Source organism: Parambassis ranga, chromosome 3, assembly GCF_900634625.1.
Source record: "Parambassis ranga chromosome 3, fParRan2.1, whole genome shotgun sequence".
In the NCBI taxonomy this organism is placed as follows: domain Eukaryota; kingdom Metazoa; phylum Chordata; class Actinopteri; family Ambassidae; genus Parambassis; species Parambassis ranga.
The window spans coordinates 15413670-15438182 of record NC_041024.1 but is presented as its reverse complement, the minus strand read 5'-3'; the positions used below and the strand labels follow the sequence as shown (position 1 = coordinate 15438182).

The following is a 24513-nucleotide window of genomic DNA, read 5'->3' as shown; positions in this document are numbered from 1 at the left end:
TCACAGTAATCATATCGCAGACGGTTTACTTAGACCTCACACCTATAATAATATTACCTTTGCAGTGTGTCCTCCTAAGACTACTGTGAAATGCTGTGAGTGAGATTTTTACATCAGCCTATAATAATATGAAATCCTAGATGTGATTGGATTTATAATCAATATAATCCAAAACAGAAAAACACTACAGAAGCTACAAAGGTCCACAAAGATAGATAAATAGTATTCTCTCTCCCAGGCATAAAAGCACCTCAACAGCATCACTGAGTACATGTCAGTGGCAGTGACAAGGATCAGTGGTGGTGAGGTCATTTGTGTGATACAGAGCTGGGGATTATTATAAAAAGAGTAAGTTAAACTTCAGGCCATCTGGCTCAAACCACAAATGCTGCCTTCATCTTAGACACATTTAGATGTTGTATCTGCTGTGGTTCCTTCAGGGGTCAGTGTACTTATTGTTGCTTTTCAGAGTCAATTGTTTCCTATTGTCATTTTATTGAGTGTTGTTGTCGGTGTTAAATGCCAGCATCAGATCAAATGGACTACCAGACTAATAGATGAGTCTCACATGTGGAGTCTCAATGGTGTGGTCATTTGTGTGATACATTCAGGTGAGCTCACAAGAGTAAGCATCTAATTTCTCTAAAATGAGAGTGAGAGGAGTGAAGTCTACATCCATGATCACAGTGCTTTCATTGTGTTTTTGATGTGGTATTCAGACACACATGTTTGAGCTGACAGGAGATTTACATATATCATAGGAGGTATAAAAATGACGTTATGAATAAGATACAGTGCAAAAGGCTTAAAGATCTAACTCTCCATGTGCTGTCACCAGGTTAGTCTGTGTCCAGGGCTAAATGTCAGCATCAGACCAGACAGCAGGCTGTCTACCAAAGTAATAAATGGCCAGCAGCCTCCCACACAGACTGAATGATGCACAATGTGCGTGTGTGTGTGTCTGCAAAGTAGAGAAACAAGAATAGGAGATACTGTGTGAATGGATATAAATGAATGGAAATAAATGAATGGATTGTGAGTTTTTGTGATTTTAAATGTAAAGTTTGTTAATTAGAAATGCTATCTAGCTATATCAATTGGGAAAAATGTCTTGTGTCCTCATTAGCACAGACAAGCTAATAATAAACAGACCATTATTTGACTATTCACTATAAATGTATTTATAATTACTGAGCTTTCAGCTTTTGTCTCATTTCACTGCATGCATCGACAGCTGTGTCAAATTCTGTGTGCTTTACACTCAGTTCACTGGCTGGTTTGAAGGAGTTTTATTGGCATCGTCAATGTTTTTAATTTAACAATTTAGAAGTTGTGCTGGGACCATTAACCTCACACAGACGGTCCATTAGGTGAGTGGGTAGGAGGAGACTGGGCACTGTGTGTGTGTGCACACGTGTGGGTCCTGATTTCTTTATGCTTGGTTTGACAGTAAAGATAAATAACACTGCAGGAACTGATGCAATGTGCCACCAGTAAGGCAAACCCACACACAGTTCTTTGCAGTGTATACATGTACTGATCTCTCTGAAAACAGAGAAAAAGTTAACAGACACACACTCTAAAGGCACAGATGAACTGTAAACACAATGTAAAACTATAAACTACGTCTGACTTAAAGTGTACACAGAGTACTTCAGTAAGCGTGTCATGGGCGGTCAAATAAGGCTGCTGTCTGCCTGACAGAACACACCCACTGCTCTGCTCGTGTGTTTCAGTGTACACAGTACAATAAGTGACAGTCAAGGAAAAGACAGAGAGACGGAGGGAGCTGGGCAGATACGATCGATGGTCACAGAGCTCAAGACAGAGAAAGAGGAGCAAACAAGCTGATTGTTGATGGAAGATAAGACAGCAACCTGACCGCCTTCTCTCCGCCTTGGTTGTGGCTGAAGTAAAATATTAATAGGTTCCATTCAGCAGGAAGTCCTCAGAGCAGCAGGAGTAAGAGGAAGGAAGACAATACAACAGATAAACACCAAACCACTCTGGACACACCCTGCTCACCACCAGTCTCCTCCAGTGTGTAAAACAGTGGAAGGCACCGTGTTTATGGCCATGAGAAACAAACTTCTAAAAATAATATTTCTATAAAAGCATAATCGTGCAAGTCAAGTGATTAACTCTCAAATAAAAAGAAATCAAAATATGGATGCATGTCCATGTGTAACGATTTTTATTCTGATTTTATAGGTAAACATATAGGCATTGTCTACAAAATGTTTTTCAACACAAGCATATTTTATTCTTCCTTCTGTGTTTGATGTACTGAATTGTTTTGCAGTGAAATACGGAAACAAACAAACATGCTGATCCAAAAGGATAAATATGGAAAATTTGTCCAGCATTTCATATTTGGTTGCGAGTGTTTTAAGCACACATACTGTCAAAGTGACGAAGATGTTTTGGATGTATTTCATGTTCTACTGTAAAGATGTAATAGAATGAAGTTGTCTTCTTACTTTTCCTTCACATCTTAACTGTCTGACATTATCAAAACAAAATTTACGCAGTTGTACATGAAAAATTTAGAATCAGCAAGAAACTCAGGATGAAACCTGCCCTAGAAAATACACAGTATGACATCAACCATCATTTATTTACCACTCACCGACAAATATCCTTATATAAGAGGATTTATTTAGCGACAATCAGCTCAAAGACAATCTAAATTAATCATTAAAAGTAAATTAATCATTAAAAGTAATTTTATTTCCTCCCCTAACCAATCAAAATGTTTTAAAACAGTATTCTTTCGATGAATATATTGTGTAATAACTCTAAACATACAGATGAGGCCACCCAAGTATTGAATGTAAGCATAAATACAGTGTATAGAATATGACAAATGACGTATACATTGCACAAGCTACACACACAAGCCTGAATGTCATACAGTAGCAATAACAATGGTTACAAAGACATTAGCACTAGACATTAGGTTGTGTCTGTTGTACAACATCTGTACACATTAAAAGTAAAAAGTATGGAATTTGATTGGCTGCTGTATGCTTAAAGTTTTTTCAAACTGAGTCTGTACATTAAGTTTGTAGCTTCAATCATACTCTGTAAAATATTGTCCTGGCTCATTGTTAGCCAAAAAGCCATCACCATTAGAAATGCCTGGTTTAATGAGACAGACAAATAAAGTAACTGGAGTAGGGTCAACAGTTTAATTATATTCAAGAGTATTAAAAAGTTATTCATACCAACAAACGTCTGCTGTTTACAGAGACTTAATGTCTGACTGCATGTAACTGTGGTATATAATAAAACCCTAAACCAACCAGGAAACACCTACCAGCCAGTCAAACTATGGCAAAGCTAAAACACTACTCTCATATTACTTTATATCAGGATATGCGAGTAACTGGGCTACATTGAAAACATTTGAGCATGCAGACTCATACAAAAATAATGTGAGGTTTGAACATTCTGAATAAAAAACAATCAACAAGAGTCTCTGGTTTCCTTTTCTAATTTCAAATCATAAAGTCAGTAAATTCACACATTCAGCTGCGTCCTAAGAAGTGCAAACCTATGAATCTTAAAGCCAAACTGGATTATAGCTGGACGAAGCTTTACGGCAGTATTTAGATACCGTAACATACCTCCTGGTCAGCCTTCTATAAAGTTCAAAATCACACTGTTCATTGCTGAACTGTGTTGTGTACATTGTTTACGGGTGCTAATGATCGAAATGGACAGCACCATAAATCCTGAGTGATACTATGTCTAGGCAACAAATACACATAGCTGTGCAGCTGTCAGAGGAGGCCGTCTATAGAAACCCTGAGATATCCGCTTGTTACGGCAGTGCCAGTGTCAGTGTAGTTTTCTTTCTTGTGACAAAAAAATGTATTTAGGCTGTAGCACAGTTACATTCCAATGGGAATCAGAGTTAAGGCTTTGTAGAAGAAAATGTTTGTTTCACATATGAGGGCATTATAGAAAGTCAGTGAAGCTTTGTGATGTGTACAGTGCAGCTAATGGTATGTTGTACTGAACCACACAATAAAGCAGTGTTCATCTATGTGTGTATGACCACTTCTATATAACAATAAGGCAGACAGAGATGATAGACTTTACATCACTGTTTTACACTTCAGGGTTTCATCAGTACTTCATCAGTGGTTGTAGAGAGCTGTAAGCAAAGGTAAGAAAAAACTGCCTTTCACTGTGTGACAAAGGAAATTGGAAAGTGGTGTTATCCCTGAGACTCGGAGGGACAAAACTATACTGTCCACTCATCCATTAAAAAATGGTATTTCAACAAGGTGATTAATAATTGATGTCATTGCTGAGGCTATGAACAGACTTGAAGTGTTAGCTAGAGTCCATTTGGCTGTTTGTTGTTTTCTCTCTCCGTCAGTCAATTTCTGGCATACACTTAAACCATTTGGCCACACGGGCCTGTTTCCTGGTTCCTCTGGAGTCCAGCAGGTCGTCCATGTAGTTGCCGTACTCACTGATGGCGTCTTCAACTCGAGTGATATACAGCCAGCTGACTATCACGCCGAAGAACTGGACAGAGAGATAAAGACAGATAATGACGGTGATGGTAAATGGGAAGTGAAGAGAGGTCTCCATGGAGACTTCTCATTTTTCAATCGTCTCTCTTACGTCTTAACTTCACCTCTCAGCACCTCCGCTGAAGATATGAAGGGGAGGATTAGATGTCCTTTTCTCTAAATCTGAGATGACATCTTGTTGATGACGCCAAAGCCCTAACGGCTCTCAGTCTAAGGTGTTTATTTATATATTTTTTTATTTATATATAGCTGCAATCATAAGAAAATAAATACACAACAACAGTAAGATAACTCTGCATGTATCCCTTTAAACAAAAGATATAAATAAAGATGTGAAAACATGTTCCAACTAATGCAACTCACATTTTAAGCAAACAATTTACTTTAAAGTTTATTTTAAATTACTTTATTAATGTCTACACATTTACTGGATGTCCAAACAGATTTCAAACAGGTTTGATCAAAGCCTGCTGGTCCCTGTTCACACCTGCTATGTGCAGCCTGCTCAGAACAGAACATAGTGGTGGACTGGATGATTTTTCTGAGGTCTTTTCTTTAAAAGAGCTCAGTGACATCCAGCACACTGATTAAAGTCCAGCAGAGTCTATATTCATAGCTGGCTGTGTGTCTGACATAAAATGAGATGTAAGAGGGCAGAAATGACACATTAATGAAAAATACTTGTAGAATTTAAAGGCAGATGGGTTTATAAGTGTCTCAGTATCTCCTGGATAATGCTGTTTCAAATGCTACAAAAGTACATCATCACACGCTTTGGTTAGAATGGTCATTTGAAGCTTAGCTGTACCAGTTTAAGATTACTTACCAGTGTTATTTTTTTCCCAAATGGCTGTTGTATCTCAGACTTTGCCTGTTTCATTTAAATGCTTGGCAAACCTAAATCAAACAGTGTAGCAGTTTGGGAAAATAACACTGCTTGTTTTTTGACTGCTTATACAGAAAAGCTGTCAGATGTACCTAGGAGGTGAGGCAATTTACATTTCCTCCCATTTAGTCATTTAGAGTTGCATTACAGACTGATGAATATGGATGCAGGTTTTAATTCCACCGGGCTTGTGATATTCACAGACATGCTGAGGCTGAAAGGTGCACTTCATTCTTTCCTACCAGCTGTGACAGTTTTAAAATACACAAAAAAGTACAAGTCTGGTTTCTACTAACTGAAAATCCCAGGTGCAAATAACACAACACTGATAAGCAGATCAGAGAAGACTTAAACAGAGTTTAGAGTTTGTGGTAAATGCTCTTCTTTTCCTCATTTAAACCATTATTAATATTACACTACCATTGATTACAAAAAGTGTTTTGAGTGTGTGTGTGTGTGTGTGTACCTGTGGCAGCAGGATCCCTAACAGCAGTCCAGCCATAGTCTTGTAGTTGTCCATCAGCCAGATAAAGACTGCATCAGTGCAGCCTCTGATATGGATGATGTCAATCAAATCCAAACGCTGTGAGACATATTATGCTTCCAATCAGTCAGAATATAAGCAACTTTCAAGGCAACATTTTTTCCTCCTGTTTTTGCTAAACTTATTACCGTACATTAATTATGCATGACTTGTTCTTGCCACTGCTGGCAGATGGTCACAACCATGCAGTGCACACGGTGTGTGGCAGCTGAAAACATCCAGCTGTCAGCCACATGACATGAAAGCACATAAACTGACACAAAACAACTGTTATTGCCAGTTTAAATGTAATGCAATTAGCACTCAGATTAGAGCAGAAACATAGCAGCTATTTACCCTGACAACCACAGAGTGGCAGCTTCACCCTCTGCCTTCTCAGACAGAGACTTTAAAGATGTAGACAACTATGAGACATTCACTAGTAAAACTTTGCTTTTTTCATATTTGAAACCAAAAGTCCAAAAGTACATTTCTTACTAAAGTTCAGAAAAATACTTGAGCATAGCACTGAGAGCTACAGGGGCACCTGGCTGCAAGAACAGCATCTGTCTTAAATCACTTTGCTCTGGATGTCAAAGCAGACAAGAACCACAAAGAAGACGAAAAGCTCAATGGTAAAAAAATCTGTCTCAGGTACAGAAATATGTCTGTGAGGTCTTACCGCTTTATTCAGCACCTGATAGCCACACATTGTGTTGGCCACTTCGTTGGGCTGGAGAGAAGCAGAGAGAAAGAGTTAGTGGGAACCATGTCCAGTCAAGCTGCCACTTATGTCTTTTCAGAGTCATATATTATCTGTGCTGAAAACTAATAAATAACAACTAAATGATGTCTTTAATTCCATGGAGTGAGGTATTGTCTTAATTGGCTTGTTACATCCAAGTAAGGTATATGAAAAATAAAGTTCTATATCTGTTTCTTGTTGGCTAAAACTACACTGAGGCAGCAGCTGTACTCTGCTTCTGGGCATCCTGGCACAGGTTTTTGCCACTCTTTTTCATCCATCACACGGAACATTGAGACCAATTACTTTGTATGTAAAATGTAACAGCAGGAAATGAACACAGCAGCTGCCTTTAGGCTGTGCTACAGTGTTTTCCCTTCTGATCTCTTGGAATTACTTTGACAGTAGGAAAGCAAATGGGATTCTATTTATAACAAAAACACAAAAAAACGACCACTGATTAAACAGACACACCAACACAAGTTGGTATAGTAAATTAATCGGCCAATTTGTGTCACTAAATTGACTTGCTATTACAAAAATATGGAATAAGGTATGAGGGAGAGGCAGCTTGTTCAATAAACGATTGTCTGCCTGCACACAAACTGTTTGTTCTCTTCCTCATTATAATTTGTGAGGAGTGTAGGTGTGTAAATTAAAGCAAGCTCATGCTGAGAGGGAAATTTTGTGTGGGAAAATTGCTGTGTGTTGTACAGGCTTAGTTACCAGCATGAGACTAAAGGGATGTGTTTTCAACTCCACATACTATAGCTATAGTTATCAGTGGCAGGTTATTCAACCATCATTTCTATGTTCTAATGGTACATTGTGTTAGCTAATTGTGCTAAAAGGCTAACTGATGATTAGAAAACTCCTGTGAAATTATGTTAGCACAGCTGAACTGTTTTGCTGATCAGAGAAGCTATAGAACTGGCCTGGTGACCCCAAACTTTTGAAAGGTAGTGTATAGGCCATGTCTTAAAATAGTTTGACAGTGTCACAGCTGTGCTATTGAGTTGATGCAATGGCATGATGATCAGTAACAGTCATAGTTACCTTTGTAGTAACACAGCAGGTATAGGGGACACCACAGGATAGTGGACCAGGTGCAGAACAGTTGTGGTACATGTTGACCTCCCAGTCTTTATACTCTTGACCTCCACAACACTTAAACTGTCAGAGACCAAAAAGATAGAAGGAATTAAGAGAAGGGAGCAGAAAAACAGGTAAAAAGCAGGAAAGAGGAGCGGGGATGTAAGGAGAACAAGAGGCAGAGGAGGGGGGACAACGCTTAGTAAACAATATTATTTCTGGCACAATGGCAGTAACATTTAGGGATGAAATGAGCCATAATTAACAACAATTTGCATGTAATTAGTTTTGTGTATGTGTGTGTTTCTTTCTGTGTTGGATAGACTTGGCAATGCCACATTCTGACACATGCACAAGAGCTTTTTGCTCAATAAGGCAAAGCAATCACAAACTCTTCATCTGCCACTTTAAAAAGACAATGGGGCTTGAACAAAATGAAGAAATGCTATCTTGTCATTACATGGAATGACTAACCCACTGGTGCCCTGTGGGACACAGAGTTTTTGAAGCTCATTACAGTCATCTTGAAGATAACAAACACCGGCTAACTCTACTAACTAATCCAAAAAAACAGGCAAGGAAAAGGAGACTCCTCTTCCTCTAGACTTAAAGCACTGAATTGTTTTCATGTTTGTCCAGTGCCACTTTCTCTTCACACTTGAAAGTAACAGATTAAATAGTTTCTTCCTGAATCAATAAGACTTTCAGCCCCAAACAACAAACCGATACCTGCTTACCGTCTGCTGTAGGTTCACAGGCCAGTGCGAAAACACATTTATTTTATTGACCCTCTCCTTTAGCCATCAAATGCAAACCCTGAAGAAAAACAAATCCTTACTTCACAAGGAAATGAACTGACAGTGCATCTAAAGAAGATAATTATTATTGGTTTTGGCTTAGAGCTTTTGAGTACCATTGACTGGAGCTTCAAACCACTTCATCGCTGCTTTTAACCGGGTGTTCCTGAGTCACATAGTGTGGAGGCTTTCTAGAATAGGCCCAATTCATTTACCATCAAAATAAAAAGAACATTTTTCAATAGGCAAGTCTCTATTTACATTTCACATAATAAACATTTTGACTCTTCATAGTGGCAGAAGCTAATTTTCACAAATAACATTAACAGGACACAGCTGTTGCCAGAGTTACGCCCTCATGTGACAAGTTCATGATAGAAAAGACAAACATTCAAGACCAAACGCTTTCACTCAAGAAAATGATACCAGCACTCAAAGCATCTGACATCTCCATTCAGTAATTCTCTATGTGATTTATATTCTATTTCAGTAGATAGCGTCTACGCAGCTGTGTCAGAAAAAACAGTGAAAGAAAAACTACATTAGCTCAGCTTATTAGTCACTTACTGAGACAAATATTTCATTGGGAGGGAGAAAGTGAGGCAGAGAGAGAGTTTGAGACAAGCGAAAAGAAGGAAAGCTGAATAAATGAATACATATTAGTCTGCTCTTTACCAGGCTGTGTGATCAGTATGCTGGTGGGATGCCGGAGTGTTTCTCCCTTTTCTCATTGGTGACTGCACAGAGCTGTTTTTCCAGCACTGGGTCAGGACCCAGAGAAAGGTCACAGGAAGGCAAAGCAATCATGCTGTGATTAACACCCACACCTATAAGTTCAAAAACTCCACTCCAAGCCACAACTTTAGCAAGTGCATCTATACAGTATTACAGCAGTCGCTGCCATCTAACTGAAGACTGATGTCAAGCTCAGTTCATTATGCATCCTCATGAAATCGAGCTAAAGCACCAATCTTTCAAAACACACACATGCATCCCTTTCGGCTATCAGGAGGCTCAGCACTGACTTTAAGAGTGATGACTGGATTACAGAGCAATCTGGTAACCGGTGTTATAGAGAAATACAAAATACATCAAGTGACACTGTCTTTACCAAATGTCACAGCTGAGCATTTCATTTATTTTTATTTTTTATTTTTTCCCCTTGTCACTGCTACATATTCTTCAGAGGAGGAAAAAATGAGTCAGCCATGTTTCCCAGAAGTAGTGGCTGATTTTATGACCAAGTGACTGATGTGGCTGGCTGTGCAGTGGCAGGCTGGCAGACTGAGTGACTAACTGTGTGGTTAATTGCCCAGCTGAGCTGACCGGTCAGAGTGTAGGCTGAAAGGCATGGCACGCACACAGCAGCATTAGAATTATATGATTATAGGTGAAAGACTGAAGTGAACCTTTTTCTGTACATCACATATGCTTTAATACGCAGTCTAACAAGTGATGGGAGATTTCTTTACCACATTATAGATATTATTATTGTTACTTTTACACAGATTATCTACGGTACCTCTTAATACACTCTTTTGTAATCCCATTTAACTTCTGACCACCACAATACAACTCCACCCTAATTTAAAGGGAAATTTTCATGAACCACCTTTCTATCAAGTGATACAAAACTGATGCTTGAGTCAGTGGACAGTAGAGCTGATTGTATATTAGTGTTATTTGCATGCGTCCTGAGGGCTTTTTAATGTACTGGTAATGGTGGATTGAGCCAACATGGGAGCAGGAGGACGCTACAGACGAGTCTCACACTGCAAAGCTGGTGGAGTTGCTTCCAGTTTTGTTTGGAAGAAAGTGCACAAGAATTCATAAACATACAGAAAAGCACTGGGCCACATATGGACAAGGGAGTGCTGTGCAAACATCATGATGAACTGACTGCAGTATGTCTGTGTGAGGACCCTGCAATCAATGTTTTACATAACCTCTGTTAGATATAGCATATCCCAGTATGTGGTGTTATCATTGTTTAACCTTACTTTACTGCCTCTAACCCTAATAACTGACCCAAACCCCTGTTTTTGAAGCACACACATACATGCAGAAAGTACAAGGCAGAGAAAAAATCGTGAAAAATCTGTGGTGGGGAAGTATTTACAAACCAATATCCATCATCTTAGCAAATGTCATGTCTCTACAAGCTATTCCATGGCAATTACAGCAGAAGAGGAAGTAAAGGATAATAGCCCTCAGAAAACAACAGGGTCTCAACTCTGCAGTAAATGGTGCTGCTGCAACATCCGCTGATGGATTGAACATGGGAACTGTGCTGGGGATTGTGTCTTGTGGTGACAATTTTAGGCTTTATTTTATGGTAGAGAACAGGAACTAAGCTTGAATTTTCTGCACATAAAATATCATTTAAAAAGTTTACAAACTAAACTAAAGCAAAAATATGATTAGGAGGACAGAGGACAGCAACACTAATACCATTAGTGTACCCAGACTTTACTCTGTTGCTCCATCTATCTGAACTGCAGGCTAAAACACATTTCACCCATTCCTGCAGACATTCCTGCTACAGTTCAATTTCCCACCCTTGGTTTCATCTTCTGCTCCTCCTCTACCGATTTCCTTTATGCTTCCCCTGACAGGAACTGTGTCTCTTGTATTTGCTGCTATATTTTCTTACACAAATTCAATTTGCGCTCCGAAATGATCAACGATAATTTGATGATTTTGTAGAAAGTGTTTTGAACAATCAAATTTTACAAACATTTGTAATGTCAAAACACACACAATATATAATGGGTGACATGATTGATAAGCATATACATACTGTACAATCTTTAATTTTATAAGTTTGATTGAGATAAAAAGGCAGCAACAGAGGATTTAGACAAACATAATCAAACCTAACACTCTAACAGTCCATGTGATTGATGTTCTCTTGCTGCATGTGTTAAGCCTCCTATCTGATGGATGGACACACTGTGTAGACCAAAGTAATCAATCAGGATTTCTGCAGGTGTCAGAGCGGAAGCCAGAGGTCAATACCAGACAGGTGGAGTGACTGATTTGTTCACGACACTTCCACTTTAAGACCACTTTGACACTGTTTCTTTTGAAGCACTTCTATATCTATATATATATATATATATATATATATATATATATATATATATGTGTGTGTGTGCTTATGCAGATGTAGATGGAGGCCATCAAGAAACTGCAGTGAGTGCACTATTACAGCAAAAAGTACAACTATTACTGATGCTGTTGCACCTGCATTAGCAAAAGGTGTGATTCTGAATGTGCTATTCACATAATGCAGGAGAATTTTCACTCAGCTTGTATTTTTTTCCAGTAAATGTTAGACTTTATGTGGCTCTCTCTGGTTCCCTATATACAGTCCAGAGTGGAGTCTGAAGGTCTGAGGGTGTACTGATTGCAAAGCCTCCTGCAGCAATTTAGTTATAAAATGACACACATTTGACCTCTCAAATTATCAGGCAGTGGTCTCATAAGTTCATAAGTTACAACAAGCGGTGGAAGTGGTGGAATGTAAGTATTTGTACTTCTTTTCTGTACGTATGCAGGCTACTTCATTACATTTTGCAGTTATTGTCTATACTTTCTACCCCACTATAATTCTACAGTGTTTGTCGTTACTCATTACATTTTATGAACACAGTTTTGCCTCGATCTACACAAAAATATGGATTGTGTTGCTATCTCTGAAGTTTAAACCTACAGGGCGCTCTATCAGCTCCAATAATAGCAGAGCTCACATTTGGCAGCAGCACAGCAGACTTGACTGTGCCTCCTGTCCTTTACAGCTAACCTTACCATTGAACATGGATCCAGAGTCAGCCTCCACTGAACTGAGCCACCTGTCAGCATATTTAAAGGTAGGGTAGGAGATTTTGAAAACTCAGTGAGTCAGCCAGATTTTGAAAGTAAACACACGCCCCTTTCTCTTGGAATTCACCCCGAAGCCACACCTCCCAACCAGTCTGTGACTTCGGCCATCATGCACGTACCTCTCTGATATGCGCAGAGCAGGAAGACAGTGACAACAAGCCAACTATATGCACAGGTGCGCCTCGTAGGATTGGCTGAGGTTTTTAGCCTTTTACAGCTTCCACAGATGATTAATATTCTTCGTTTTAAAGCGAAACTGCCAAACTAATTGGTTGCTATCGGATTGTAAAGAGAAGTTACACTAATTGAACAAAAAGTGCATCAGAATGAAATCTCCTACCCTACCTTTAAAAGATATGTTTGAATTTAGAGGCCCTAAAAAAAACAATTGGTGGATACACCAGCGCATTCTGTGTCAGCCTCAATAAAAAGAGCAGGGATTTACTAGTAGTGCCATCTGTAGAGGCAGAAGTGTTACCAGGAGCTAGATCTGCATTCTTTATCAAAATGACACCACCGAGTACATTCAAAAGTACTTAAGACTTTCACATAAGCACGATTGTTGATGTATCACTTCTGCTTTTACTTAAGTACCAAGCTTCAGTACTTTCTCCACCAATGCTGGTGAGCATCTCGTACTACTGTACAAAATGATCTGATAATATATGATATCTTAAAACTCAACATACATGGTATTAGTGTGTATATGTGTGAAAGATGTATCTCTTGTTTGTCACCATTGCATTTCCCTGTTTATTATACTGTGTACATTTCATTTTACAGCACACTGAGCTGAATCTTAATTTAAAATGTGCCATGTCTATTTAACACTGCTCTGCCTAATGACCATTAATTCCCCCTGTGATTGCTCCAAAATTACTTATAAATATGCATGATCAATTTATGTGTCAAACAACCACACAGCACTGAGGAACTAAAGCAAGAGTGTGGTAATGAAGGACTTGTTGTCTGCAGTGCATCAAGACTTCTTGACATCTTCACACAATGGGACCCTGCTGGTGTACAAACCGTGTGACCACCAACCAATTTGAAATGTTAGAGCTGCATGGTGTTTGTAAGGCATAATGACTGAGGTGGCTAAAGTCTCCTCAAGCTTTTACAATTACATAGGAAACAATGCTATGATTATTTTTTCATTATTCATTCTATGTAATTATGTGGGCCTTGCAATGTTCAAATGTCACATCTCCATAGGGATGCTAAAAGGGCACAATGAGCAGAAAGGTCAGCGTGAAATGCACCTGATACAGGTTTAGCCGTGACCACTGTGAAATGGATTAATGTCTGCTCCACAATTAGAGTTTTCCCTTCCCTTTATCAGTTAGCCTGTCAGTTATCAAAGTGAATCATTGAGCACATAATATTATCCATAAAGTTATAGTTAGTATTTAACAGTTGCTCCATTATGCCTCAGACCTCAGTGTGATGTGTTGAAGAGATCCAAGTTAGCATGCTAACCAGCAAGCTCTGACCCATATCCTCATGAATACCATACTGTACAACAATGTGTGATCTAACGAGCGAATATGGGCATAGTCTGTCATAATCAATTGTCCAGTACAGAAATCATCAGCCAGTAGTTCAGCAGCAGTCTGCTGGACTACAGCTTCTAGAGCAAGAAGCAGCTGATGCCCAGCAAGAAACTAGGATGGCTGTGTAAACAGAGTTTAGCAGCTACTGATTTCAGTCCTCTTCAGTAAACATATGTGTATAAATTTGCGTGACACCATTCTACAGAGAGGTACCATATGTATGACAGCCAAACATTTCAGCTAATTGTGTTTTTTACAAATCCTTAAAGAAAACAAACGCTCTCTTGCTGCAGGAGATGGCCAGCAGCTGTACAACATGATAGGAAAAAATATGAAACACGTTTTACAGACTCCTACCAAACTGCTTCCCAACATCACTCATCTGAACATAAGGGGAAAACTCTCTGTCAATTCAGGAAGGTCTCCATTTGTTTGGACCTATGATTAAGTGGAACTCGTTTTAATGTAACAAACTGCAAGTTTGCTAAAGCCGTGCCGCTCTTGAGAGTCAGAGTTCTATCCAGCATTACCCAGCTAGATCAATCACAACTATTTATCCAAACAGTAACAGCCACTGTTACATTAATTTATCTGATTAGTTCTAGATCTATCCAGTCCAGCATATAAATATGTCATCTATAGCTTTATGAGGAGCCATTTTGAGTCTCTGGAAGGCGCTGGCTGTCGACAGGTTGGCAGTATCACAGTCCGCCGGCAGTCACAGAAGCTAGTGCAGTGAGTCGGCACCCGTCTGTCACTCAAAGAGGTAAGGCCCACAATTATGTATAATTTTAAGTCCTGATATAATTAAAAAGAGTGAGTTATAAATTCACCACTGTGCAGTTGAATCAGTAGAGACCAGTACCAGTAAACATGTTTATTTCTGCTGGAAGGTTGGCTATTTTAACCAGTCCATGAGGGTTTAACACAATACTGAACTCTTTCATGTGAAATAAACTTTGACAGAAAAAGTTAAATTCTTTCATATGTGATGTATATCGATGTAAATGATATGATGTAAAATAACGTATTGCCACTGTAGTAATGTGTTAAAGTTCATATTCACATATGAACTTGAAGAGTTCCACTGTAGAAGGTTTCAAACACTAATGGGTGATTCATCTGTCCCCTGAACCTCCAAATTACCTGCCACACAGCTGCCATGGGGCTTCTAGCTCCCAAATGATGATTTAATCAGGCTCCAGTGTTACAGGTGCTGGTCATACAACACGGTCCTTAATAGCATAAAGCCTGTAGCCTGCAGGGTGATGGAACATTTGTCTTCTCTAGGCTAATCAGTGGAGTTTGTTGCAGACTACTTTTTATTTTCAACATGCGATCAGTCAGCTGTCACTGAGCACTGCAGCCCTCTGTGCTTGATAAAAGTTGGAAAACAGCTCAGTGCAGTGTGCAGCAGCGAGATACACTCTGTGAGCAGGTGTGCAGCGACGGCCCTGAACAGTTTTCTGATTACTGTCAATACAACCTGCTGTGAGCAACTAGGTTCACTGCTAATGCTGTTTCCCCAAACAAACAGTGAGTAGGCCATGTAATGACCTACTGTAATGAAGAACATGCTTGTTGTCTGTGCTGAAATGCTTCTTGTTACAGGAAATAAAGAGTGACATAAACGTACCTTCTTCTGAACAAAGTCCATGATGTTTTTAAAGTCCAGGTCGTCATAGTAGTTCACTATGCCCCTTCGGATGTTCTTGTTCAGTAATTCCACCGTCTGTGAAGGAGAAAATTAAAAACAAAGTTATGTGTGTTAATGGGGTAGAGGAGGTCATGCTCCCACATTCAGTTATGTCATGGCTGATCTACAATCAGTGTGTCAGACAGGCAGCTGTTGATAGGAAGTGCGCTGATTAGTCAAGGTGACTGATCTACTGAACTGGAATATTAAAATGTGACCGTTAGACAGCTCACATCTGTCAGTCACAATCTGGTGCAGCGGGGTCACATTACTTTGATGCATCAGTCTATCCAGAGGCTGAAAATAAATATTGAGACCTTGGAAGTCTACTCAGAACGTTCATTGAGAGTTTTTCATTCAATGTTAATTTAGTGAAAGGTTCGTTTTGAACACTAATTTCTCCATTTCATCGCTCGGTCCCTCTCTGTTGACCATCTACAATAATGAATTGAAATTGCTCCAATGCCCACGAGAGATTATAAGGCTTGAATTCTTCATTACATTTCTTTTCTTCATCCTTTTAAACATATTAGATACTCACAGTGAATCTGTAGGGGCCAGGGAGCCACACTTACACCACAGCACAGTGTGCAGATAGTATTTAGCATAAGCTCACATACGTATTATCTACATGGCATATTGTGTTCCTGGAAATGAGATGCAAATAAATAAATAAATAAAATCTACTTATACAGCCTTGAATAGCCTTGAAATCTGTTTAATAAGCACACATTTCTCAATTTCAGAGAAAATTGATACAATGATAAAATAAAGAAGAAACATAATACGAGTCTGTCTTTATCACAGTTTCATTAACACTGGCATCCACACACTAAAATATACACTATGAGAAGTTTGCATCAGCACTGTATGCATGGATTAGTAAATGCAGTCTAATTTCCTTGCAGTGAATACACAAAAACAAATATTTGAAATTTGTATAGATAGCACAGTCTGTATTTACTTTGAAGATGTCTCAGTAGTTCATGTAAACTGAGAGCTCTGCAGTTTTTCCTCCTCCACCAGCACAACAAATCCTGATTACTGGTAAAAAGCCTTTAACCTTGTGCTGCTTTACAATCAAGACTTTTAAGTGGTTCACTATAAAAATTGCAGCAGTGGGAATGATTTTACAGCAGTCAGGTTTCTTGGAGTATGTAGTGACCTCAGTAAAAAAACCCATTAAAATCTGATCAGCATTCATAAAAAGCCAGTCTGAACCCACTGGCCTGGTTACCTCTAAAACACTACATCACCGATCACAAGGAAACCACCTGAGTGTAGTTTCCAACAACAGCTTAAATATTCCAGTCTTTTATAAATTAATGTTTTTAAGATTACAATCAGTTTGGGAAGAAAGTGCTTCTATACTCATGACTGCTTTCAAACAACAGCACTGGTATGTGCAGGATTATCAGCATCATTATAACTAATCCTCTTTGAACAGACTGATACTGACCCACACTGGCTTTAATGATTCACAAAACATTTACACCTTGTATATTTAAAAGAACAAACGGCATGATAAAGATAAAATAATGGAATTAGATTAATAAAGTTCAGCTGTATTTTTTTTTTGGTTCGTATTTCAAAATGTCAGCTGCTGTTTGCTACTTTACTTTACTCCTACCTCACTGCCCACCTGCTGTGGTGGGTGCTTTTCAATATGCCAGGTTATTGATCAACACTTCAGGCAGCTCACCTGGTTGCGAAACAGCAACGCCATGATTCCTCCCAGCAGCTCCAGGATCAGACATACTGTCAGAGTGTACATGAACTGTGACACAAAGTACAGGGACAGCATCACCGCTGTGTTTCATCAATAATGCGACTTTACAGGTGAAAAAATAAGCAGTGCACAGGGTTCCAAAAGCTTACGATAAAAAACAAGAATCATACATTCACAAACAAAGCCAGTACTTTGTTGTTAAGGATAATTTACTGAGCTCGGACCACACCACTCACCACTTTCAACAGAGTTAGATTATCCCTCAGTGAAGCCAAGACTCCAATCAAGGAAACAATGAACATGAGAATCCCCAGTAGGATGAGGATTATAGCCGGGGCCAAAAACACTCCCTCAAGTGTCTTGTAGCGTTGTCGCTCTACTTCAGCATAGATACCAATGGCCAGCATACATCCACCTATTAACTGGAAGCACAAAGGAGACAAGCAGTTTTAGTTTGGTCAGTCATCAGCTTGCACAACATGGGAAAACAGATGTAAATATGACAAGAAGAATAAAACAGCGATCCAGAACTAAAGCCTCCTCTATCCATCCAGCTCCATTAGTTATACATGCATCATCCTGTCGAGGCTAGGGGCAGATAGATGGATGGATGGAAAGGGAGAGAGACCTCATCTTTACAGCTACACCACCACGGAAAAATGACAAACAAGTGGTAATGAAATGAAACAAAAATTGTATTTGTGCTAAAGTGCAGCCTCAGCTGGACCAAGTCTCAAAAGTTAACCCCCCCTTAATATCTACACAGAAGTTAGATCTGCCAGGGGAGTATTAATAAATATGACTGGAGCAAATATTCGTAGAAATATGACAAAAGGATGGATGTTTTTCCCCATCACATTAGGGGCAAAAGATGAGATTAAACAGGAAGGTATCACAGATATTTTGGTTTATCTGAAATCAGGCTATGAGCTATAGGACCTAGTGTAGAAGTAAAAAAAACAACAAAACAAAAAATCATTAAAAGTTGAACAAAAAGGAGATAGAAGCTGCTTTGACAATATGATGCATTCACCCGCATTTGCAATCTGCATACAATTAGTATCTGGAAGAAGCTGTTTATTGATCAGCGGTTGTCACAGTCTGACAGGGCCAGCAAGAGTACAATGTGTTCATTCAAATTACAATAGAAAAACAAATAACAGTTAGCTGTGCAGACACATTTCCACTGAGATTTTTTAAATGAAATCTGGCTGCAACCCAAAACTAAATAAAATTCAATTTGTTCTGCTCATCTCATTAGCAGGGGAAAACAAAAGAATGAGATTTAAAATAGCAACATGTTTTTCAAGGAACATGTGTTCCTGGTACAATCATTTAAGGAAAATGCAAAAAATAAAAAAAATAAAAATAAAAATAACAGAGCCACAGATTTTCTTCTGATCAAAAAAATAGAAAGAAAACACACAGAAAACATACTACCTCTGTGAAGAAAGCTTCAGGACTGAAATGAAAGGGGTCGATTTTAATGAATACTGACATTAAGGTAGAAAATGAATTCACAACAAATTGAAATGGCCCAACAATGAGCTCCAGGCAAATCTAAAATTAAAGAGGCCACTTGCACAGATTCAATTACTGCCAAATAGTGGACAGCAAATGTAAGCAGGTAATGTGAGCAGGCAGCTGAAGCAGAAACTGGCCAAACACCAACCGCCCACTTCACTCACTTTACTTATATGCTGTCTTTGTATTCAGACAGGTCAAATGTGCCTTCAACATACATGCATTGGAAGCTACCAATCACAACACAGCATGCCAGTATGCTGCCCTACAATACTGAAGCTAAACTCTACTTACACCCCTCTGAACACAACCTGACATCCATTCAGTTATGATGTACTAAAACATCTCCTGACATCTGAGGTCTGGGATCATCTCTATCACTACATCACACAATACAGTCTGACAGCTCAGCTGACAGACATGCTACTTTTTGATTACCCACGGCTCTGTTCTGAAAAAGCTGCCCTCCAATAAGACTAGATCAACTGTAGCTGCTCTGTGAGGCTGTTCTTTCTATGGGTACAATGATAATATTTACTACATTCTGCAGCTGATATAATGGGATGGCATTCACACAGAGCACAGCTGTGCATTAGAACTGCACACTAATATTAAGCTATTCTATTGCTGTTCCTGCCAACAGTTTTTGACCCAGTTGTTGCTTGTTGCCATTTGCCTCCAACAATCTGTTTTTAGTCTTCAAACTAAAACACATGTCAGACAGGAAGAACAGAGAAGGAGCAGGAAGAGGGGAAGGAATGGAAAGAGCCACTGAGCTTTGAAGGTCCAACAGTGTTGATAATCTGCTCTCCTTACATGTCCCTGCTTGCTGTTACGGTGCCATGCTTCATGCTTCAATCCTTCTGCTTCAAGCAAACAAATGTCAGCGAATATACATGGAATAGTATGTTACGACAGCCTGAGCTCTGTTTATCAGCATGCACTCGGCTGCAGAGGATTTCATGATCATAATCAGGTTATTTTCTGTATCCTTTCACACTCTGCTAAATGCAGCTCTGAAAAGGGGCTACAAGCTGCAGACCCGGGACAGAAAGCTCCAACCCAATACCTTAATGTAGAAGCTGTTGGTTATGGCTGCTTTTGAAATCAGACCAATGGTGAGGTATGGCTTTGCTGGTTTATTACACAGCACATTGAGCCCAGAGATACTGATTTATTACTACATCACAATAGAATCACAAAAGTTGAACGAGCTGATTAGATGGCTTTTGCTGTAAACAATCACACCAGCTCAGAGTTCATGCAGCTGAAAAACATCTATTGTAAGCAAGTCCAGTTCTACAGTGGAGATGGCTGCCATCCAGGAGTACAGCTTTAGCTCATCCAACATCTGCCATGTTCACCTGATTTGAAACCCTCAGACCTTCTTCATAAGACGTTCATCATTTTCACTGCAGTGATGATCTTGTAAACCATGTTGGTTCCAACTTTACAAAAAAAAATTCTATTTCTATCTGAGCCTGCAAAATCACAGTCAACTTAGAAGTCAACAGACCTGATTTAAGACAGATGTTCTAAGTGTCCAGCTGTGTATGCATATGAGCCAATGTTAAGTGCTCAGTCAGCATTCACTGTGCAGATAGGGGTTAGATAGAGTGGATGACCTCGCACTGACTGAGCCTGAACAAAAAGAAAACAAACTACAGGAAGTTCACACTGAGCACACTGAGAAGGTTACTGCTACTTTTGATCAACTGACAGGAATAAACAACTTGTGTGTGTGTGAATCATTACTTTCACACAGCTCCATTCATGTCCCTTCGCTCCACAATGTCATTTATTTAAAGGACAACGATGGTCAAACCTGACCTGCTGTCATCACCCTTGTGCTTTCCTTTAGTGTTTCTCGTCTGTTTGAATGCATTTGATTATGCAGCACAAAAACTAGTTACGATTAAGTCCTCAAATGAAAATAACTCACGTCCTAACAGCCAGCTGTAGGAAGCAGGAAATTCCTCATCATTTCATTGTTCCTCTAACATATACAACCGCCACACATCCTGTCCTGCAGGAAACTGAATATGGGTAAAGTCTTCATGTCTTTATATAAAAAAATATTTTTAGTAAAGAGACAAGAAGCACAAATACTCAACTACAAGCACATCATTTAAAACTGACTGTGGGATGCTGCCGACGATGTTGCCTGTTATTTGATATATGATTGCTGTAGTATTTGTTGTTTCCATCAATAATTACAAGAATTGTTGAAATTATTGAGAACAACATGTAGTCAACTAAAAATAGGCTGCATCGACTCCCACACACCAGATTCATGAAACTCAGAATCATTGCTGCTTATTTGTTTCAGTTTCAGGAAGCTGTGGACTAAACTGCTCTTTATTCTCAGGATAAACCATGTTCTTCTGGGAAAGTCTGCTCCCAAATCTTCTTTTTTACATTACTGACGTTACAAGCCGTAAGTAAATATAACCGGTTTGTCTCCAATGTTGAGGCGGCATTCATGTCCCACAATGAACTCATCACTCTCCAGCGCCCTCTTTTCCTGAACAGACATTTCAGAAATATCTCCACAGAAGAAATAATCTAGTGATTTTCAATTGTGTTGTGTCAATTAGCCATCTGTCTTCATAAATACACAATCTGTGGTGTTGTCTGTGAGAGGGAGCAGCTGCAGGGTTTGGTTTTGTTGCACAAACCCTTTATCAGAAAGACAAGAACTTCATGTAAGTCATCAGAATGTCTTGTGTCTGATTTTTCAGGACTCAAATCATATGACTTTAAGCTTAACAACATATTTAAACATTGAGTGGGGAACATAAGACACAGCTCTACAGCAGCTGATTCCAATCAAATACTCCATAAAGAAGATATACAAAGCAGTCACTGCTGCGTTTTTATGGTTATTTATCAGCAGCTTAGGCAAAGAGTGATCTTCACACACATGCAATGGAATAACAGTGACTTATTATCATCAGGTCTTCAGCTGCTAACTGCTCCACATGTTCACCAGCATGTCTCCAACTGTCAAACAACAAATATTTCTGTGCTAGCAGTGACAGTGAATCAAAACAGTAAAGCTATAGAGGTCTGTTACAGAGCTGCAGATTTAACACCTTTTATTAGCTTACTGTAAGAGGCTGATAAAATATTTTAAAAAATTATGACACATTAAAACACTGATTTAAAACAACTGCCGTCTGCACTGTATAGACACAGCACCCAGATGACACACAGGTACAGCTGTTTTTTCAGCTAAGGTTCCTTACTTTATGATCTACCAAGTGCTGTTTTAAAGCATTGCTGGTAGATTATCTGGTTTTGAATGAAGGTCTGAGTAAGAAACAAACCACAAAGTGTATCCATTGACAACACATCACTGATCACATTAATGGGCCAGTGTCTGTAATCTGTAATCTGCTAGGTGGCACTTGTTGAGAAATCATTAGTACTGGAATGACGCATTATTATCATTATGAAAAATCATAAGGACCAGTGGTGGAGGAAGTACTTGGTACTTAAGTAAAGGTACAAATACTCGGTAAAATATATACTTAAGTAAAAGTAAGAGTGCCTCATCAACAATTACTACTTAAGTAAAAGCCTTACTTAATTTTAAATGTACTTAAAGTATTAAAAGTAAAAGTCTGTATGTGTCATGTTGAAAAGAATACAGCACTAGCTCTAATACTTCTGCCATTGGACCGGCTCCTGTGTGTCTCCTGCTCTGCTGTAAGAGGCTGTAACTCTGTGATGGTTCTGAACTGGCTTCAGTTCTACAGTCCCGTGCATTTGTCTACGCATATATAGACATCTGTCATTCACTCGTGACTCACGTTGCGGTGCAGCCTGACCACAGCAGGACAACAAACACATGTCCCCACACTGAGCGGAATCTCCCCGGACAGAGAGAAACCTGCTGACTCTGTTGATCTGGTTCCTGTCCTCCTACGCCGTGCGTGTCCGGCGCGCACGGTCTGAGACAGGTACACGCAGGGAAAGGTGCTCCCGGGAGGAGGGTGTGGCCACGCGGAGGGTTGTTCAGTTTAATAACCCCCTGAACTCCACAGGTAGCTACACCTGCCGCTCCACGGCTGTACACACGCACAGGCTATTTGTAGAAAGGTCTAAATACTCATAAATATTTATGGACTGATCTACACACACACACAGCATTATCTCCAGTTGAATCCCTCCACCTCCAGCCGGGCAATTCTGCGCAAACAAAGCGTATACGCTCCACCTTCATGGGGTCGGTACTCACCCACCAGATGACGGCATATGAGAACAGGGTGAGTTTGAGGAAGACGTAGGAGCATTTGTGACAGTATCGGATCTCGTCGTTGCCGGCCATCGTGTCAGGAGAGCTGGCTCCAGCTGCTCTCCGCGCTGCTGTTGACACACACACACACACACACACACACACACACACACTTCCGCGTTGTCCTCGTCATCACACCTGCAACTGCAAGCACGCGCAGGAACGATGGATGCGTTTAAGGCGGGGGCGGTGAGGGGGGGCTGAAATGAGCAACAGTAAACGGAAGCTAAGGGGAATTCTATATTTATTTATTTATCTACTTTTAAAAACATTGTACAGAGATTTTTTTTATATAATGTTGTGTTGAGCCTCAAAATTGATATTTAATGCGTCAAACTGGTTCCTCCCTGCGAGCATAGGCCATGGAGTTATGGGCTCATTGAACCTTCTGCTTTCATTTGGTAACAGTCCCCTACAGTCCTTTTCAAGGGAGACCTGATCCTCTAAGCTACCTTTTCCTTAAAGACTGTGATGAATATTGTGCCCCACCCTGCAGCCTACAAATGGAGCCTGATTAATTTTATACAAACACTGATTATTCATTAGCTAGAAGTGGATCATAGCTGAATCCCTTTCCTCTGCTTTTTGTGTTTTCTAATATCACTTATTATAGAGGGACACAAATCCTGTAACTTTGCCCCCTACTGGTGAAACATAAAAGGGACTATCCATAACTGAACTCTCCTGCTGTGTTTGTTTTCAGGGACTGGATCATCATTAGGAAAATGTTCTCAGAAAACCTGTGTCTGGGCTTTGTCACAATTGGAAGTAAATAGAGTTTGAGTTTTGCTCCTTAATGCTGCTCCGTCTTGAACACTGAGCTCCACAACCATCTTAGAAATGCAAATCTGATCCTCTTTAGCTGGAATTAAAGAGTTCCAAAAAACATGCAGGTTTAATTATAAAACAAAACAAATAAACTGCTTATAAATATATTCAGCTGTGGGTCATACAGTGTTTTAGGCTTTCTTAAAAAAAACTGGCACCCATCACTGTGTTTTCAGCAGGCAGCCATCGGCACCAGTGTAAGCTGTGTGCATCGCTGGCTGTGGTGGACTCTTATCAGCAGCCACTCAGCAGATAAATCAAGTTGCATTCTGTTAAAGGGAGCTCTCTGATTGGCTGTTCAGCCTGTTTGTACACCTAATTTATCACCTGTTCTAATCGTCTTCCACAAGTAAAGACCTTGAAAACACCACAGCAGAGCAAAGCTGAACCATTTCTATTTTTATC

At 39.5% G+C, this 24513-nt stretch overlaps 1 protein-coding gene across 1 annotated transcript; it reads right to left on the bottom strand.

Annotated features, from left to right (window-relative positions):
* Positions 1-2221: 2221 nt before the first annotated feature.
* Positions 2222-23429, bottom strand: tspan15 (tetraspanin 15). The gene is made up of 8 exons (XM_028402417.1): positions 23224-23429; positions 17693-17878; positions 17430-17504; positions 15668-15763; positions 7761-7877; positions 6642-6692; positions 5903-6019; positions 2222-4542 (listed from the first exon to the last, which is right to left on the bottom strand). Exons 1-8 carry the CDS (start codon positions 23311-23313, stop codon positions 4387-4389), a joined length of 888 nt encoding a protein of 295 aa, XP_028258218.1. The 5' UTR covers positions 23314-23429; the 3' UTR covers positions 2222-4386.
* Positions 23430-24513: the final 1084 nt, after the last annotated feature.

Coding starts and splice junctions, on each gene's coding strand:
- tspan15 (XM_028402417.1), bottom strand. CDS start 23,313: ATGGCCGGCAACGACGAGATCCGATACTGTCACAAATGCTCCTACGTC. Junction 7,878..15,667: donor TGGACTTTGTTCAGAAGAAG/GTACGTTTATGT, acceptor GGTCTCTGACAG/TTTAAGTGTTGTGGAGGTCA. Junction 4,543..5,902: donor TAGGGATCCTGCTGCCACAG/GTACACACACAC, acceptor CTCTCTGTCCAG/TTCTTCGGCGTGATAGTCAG.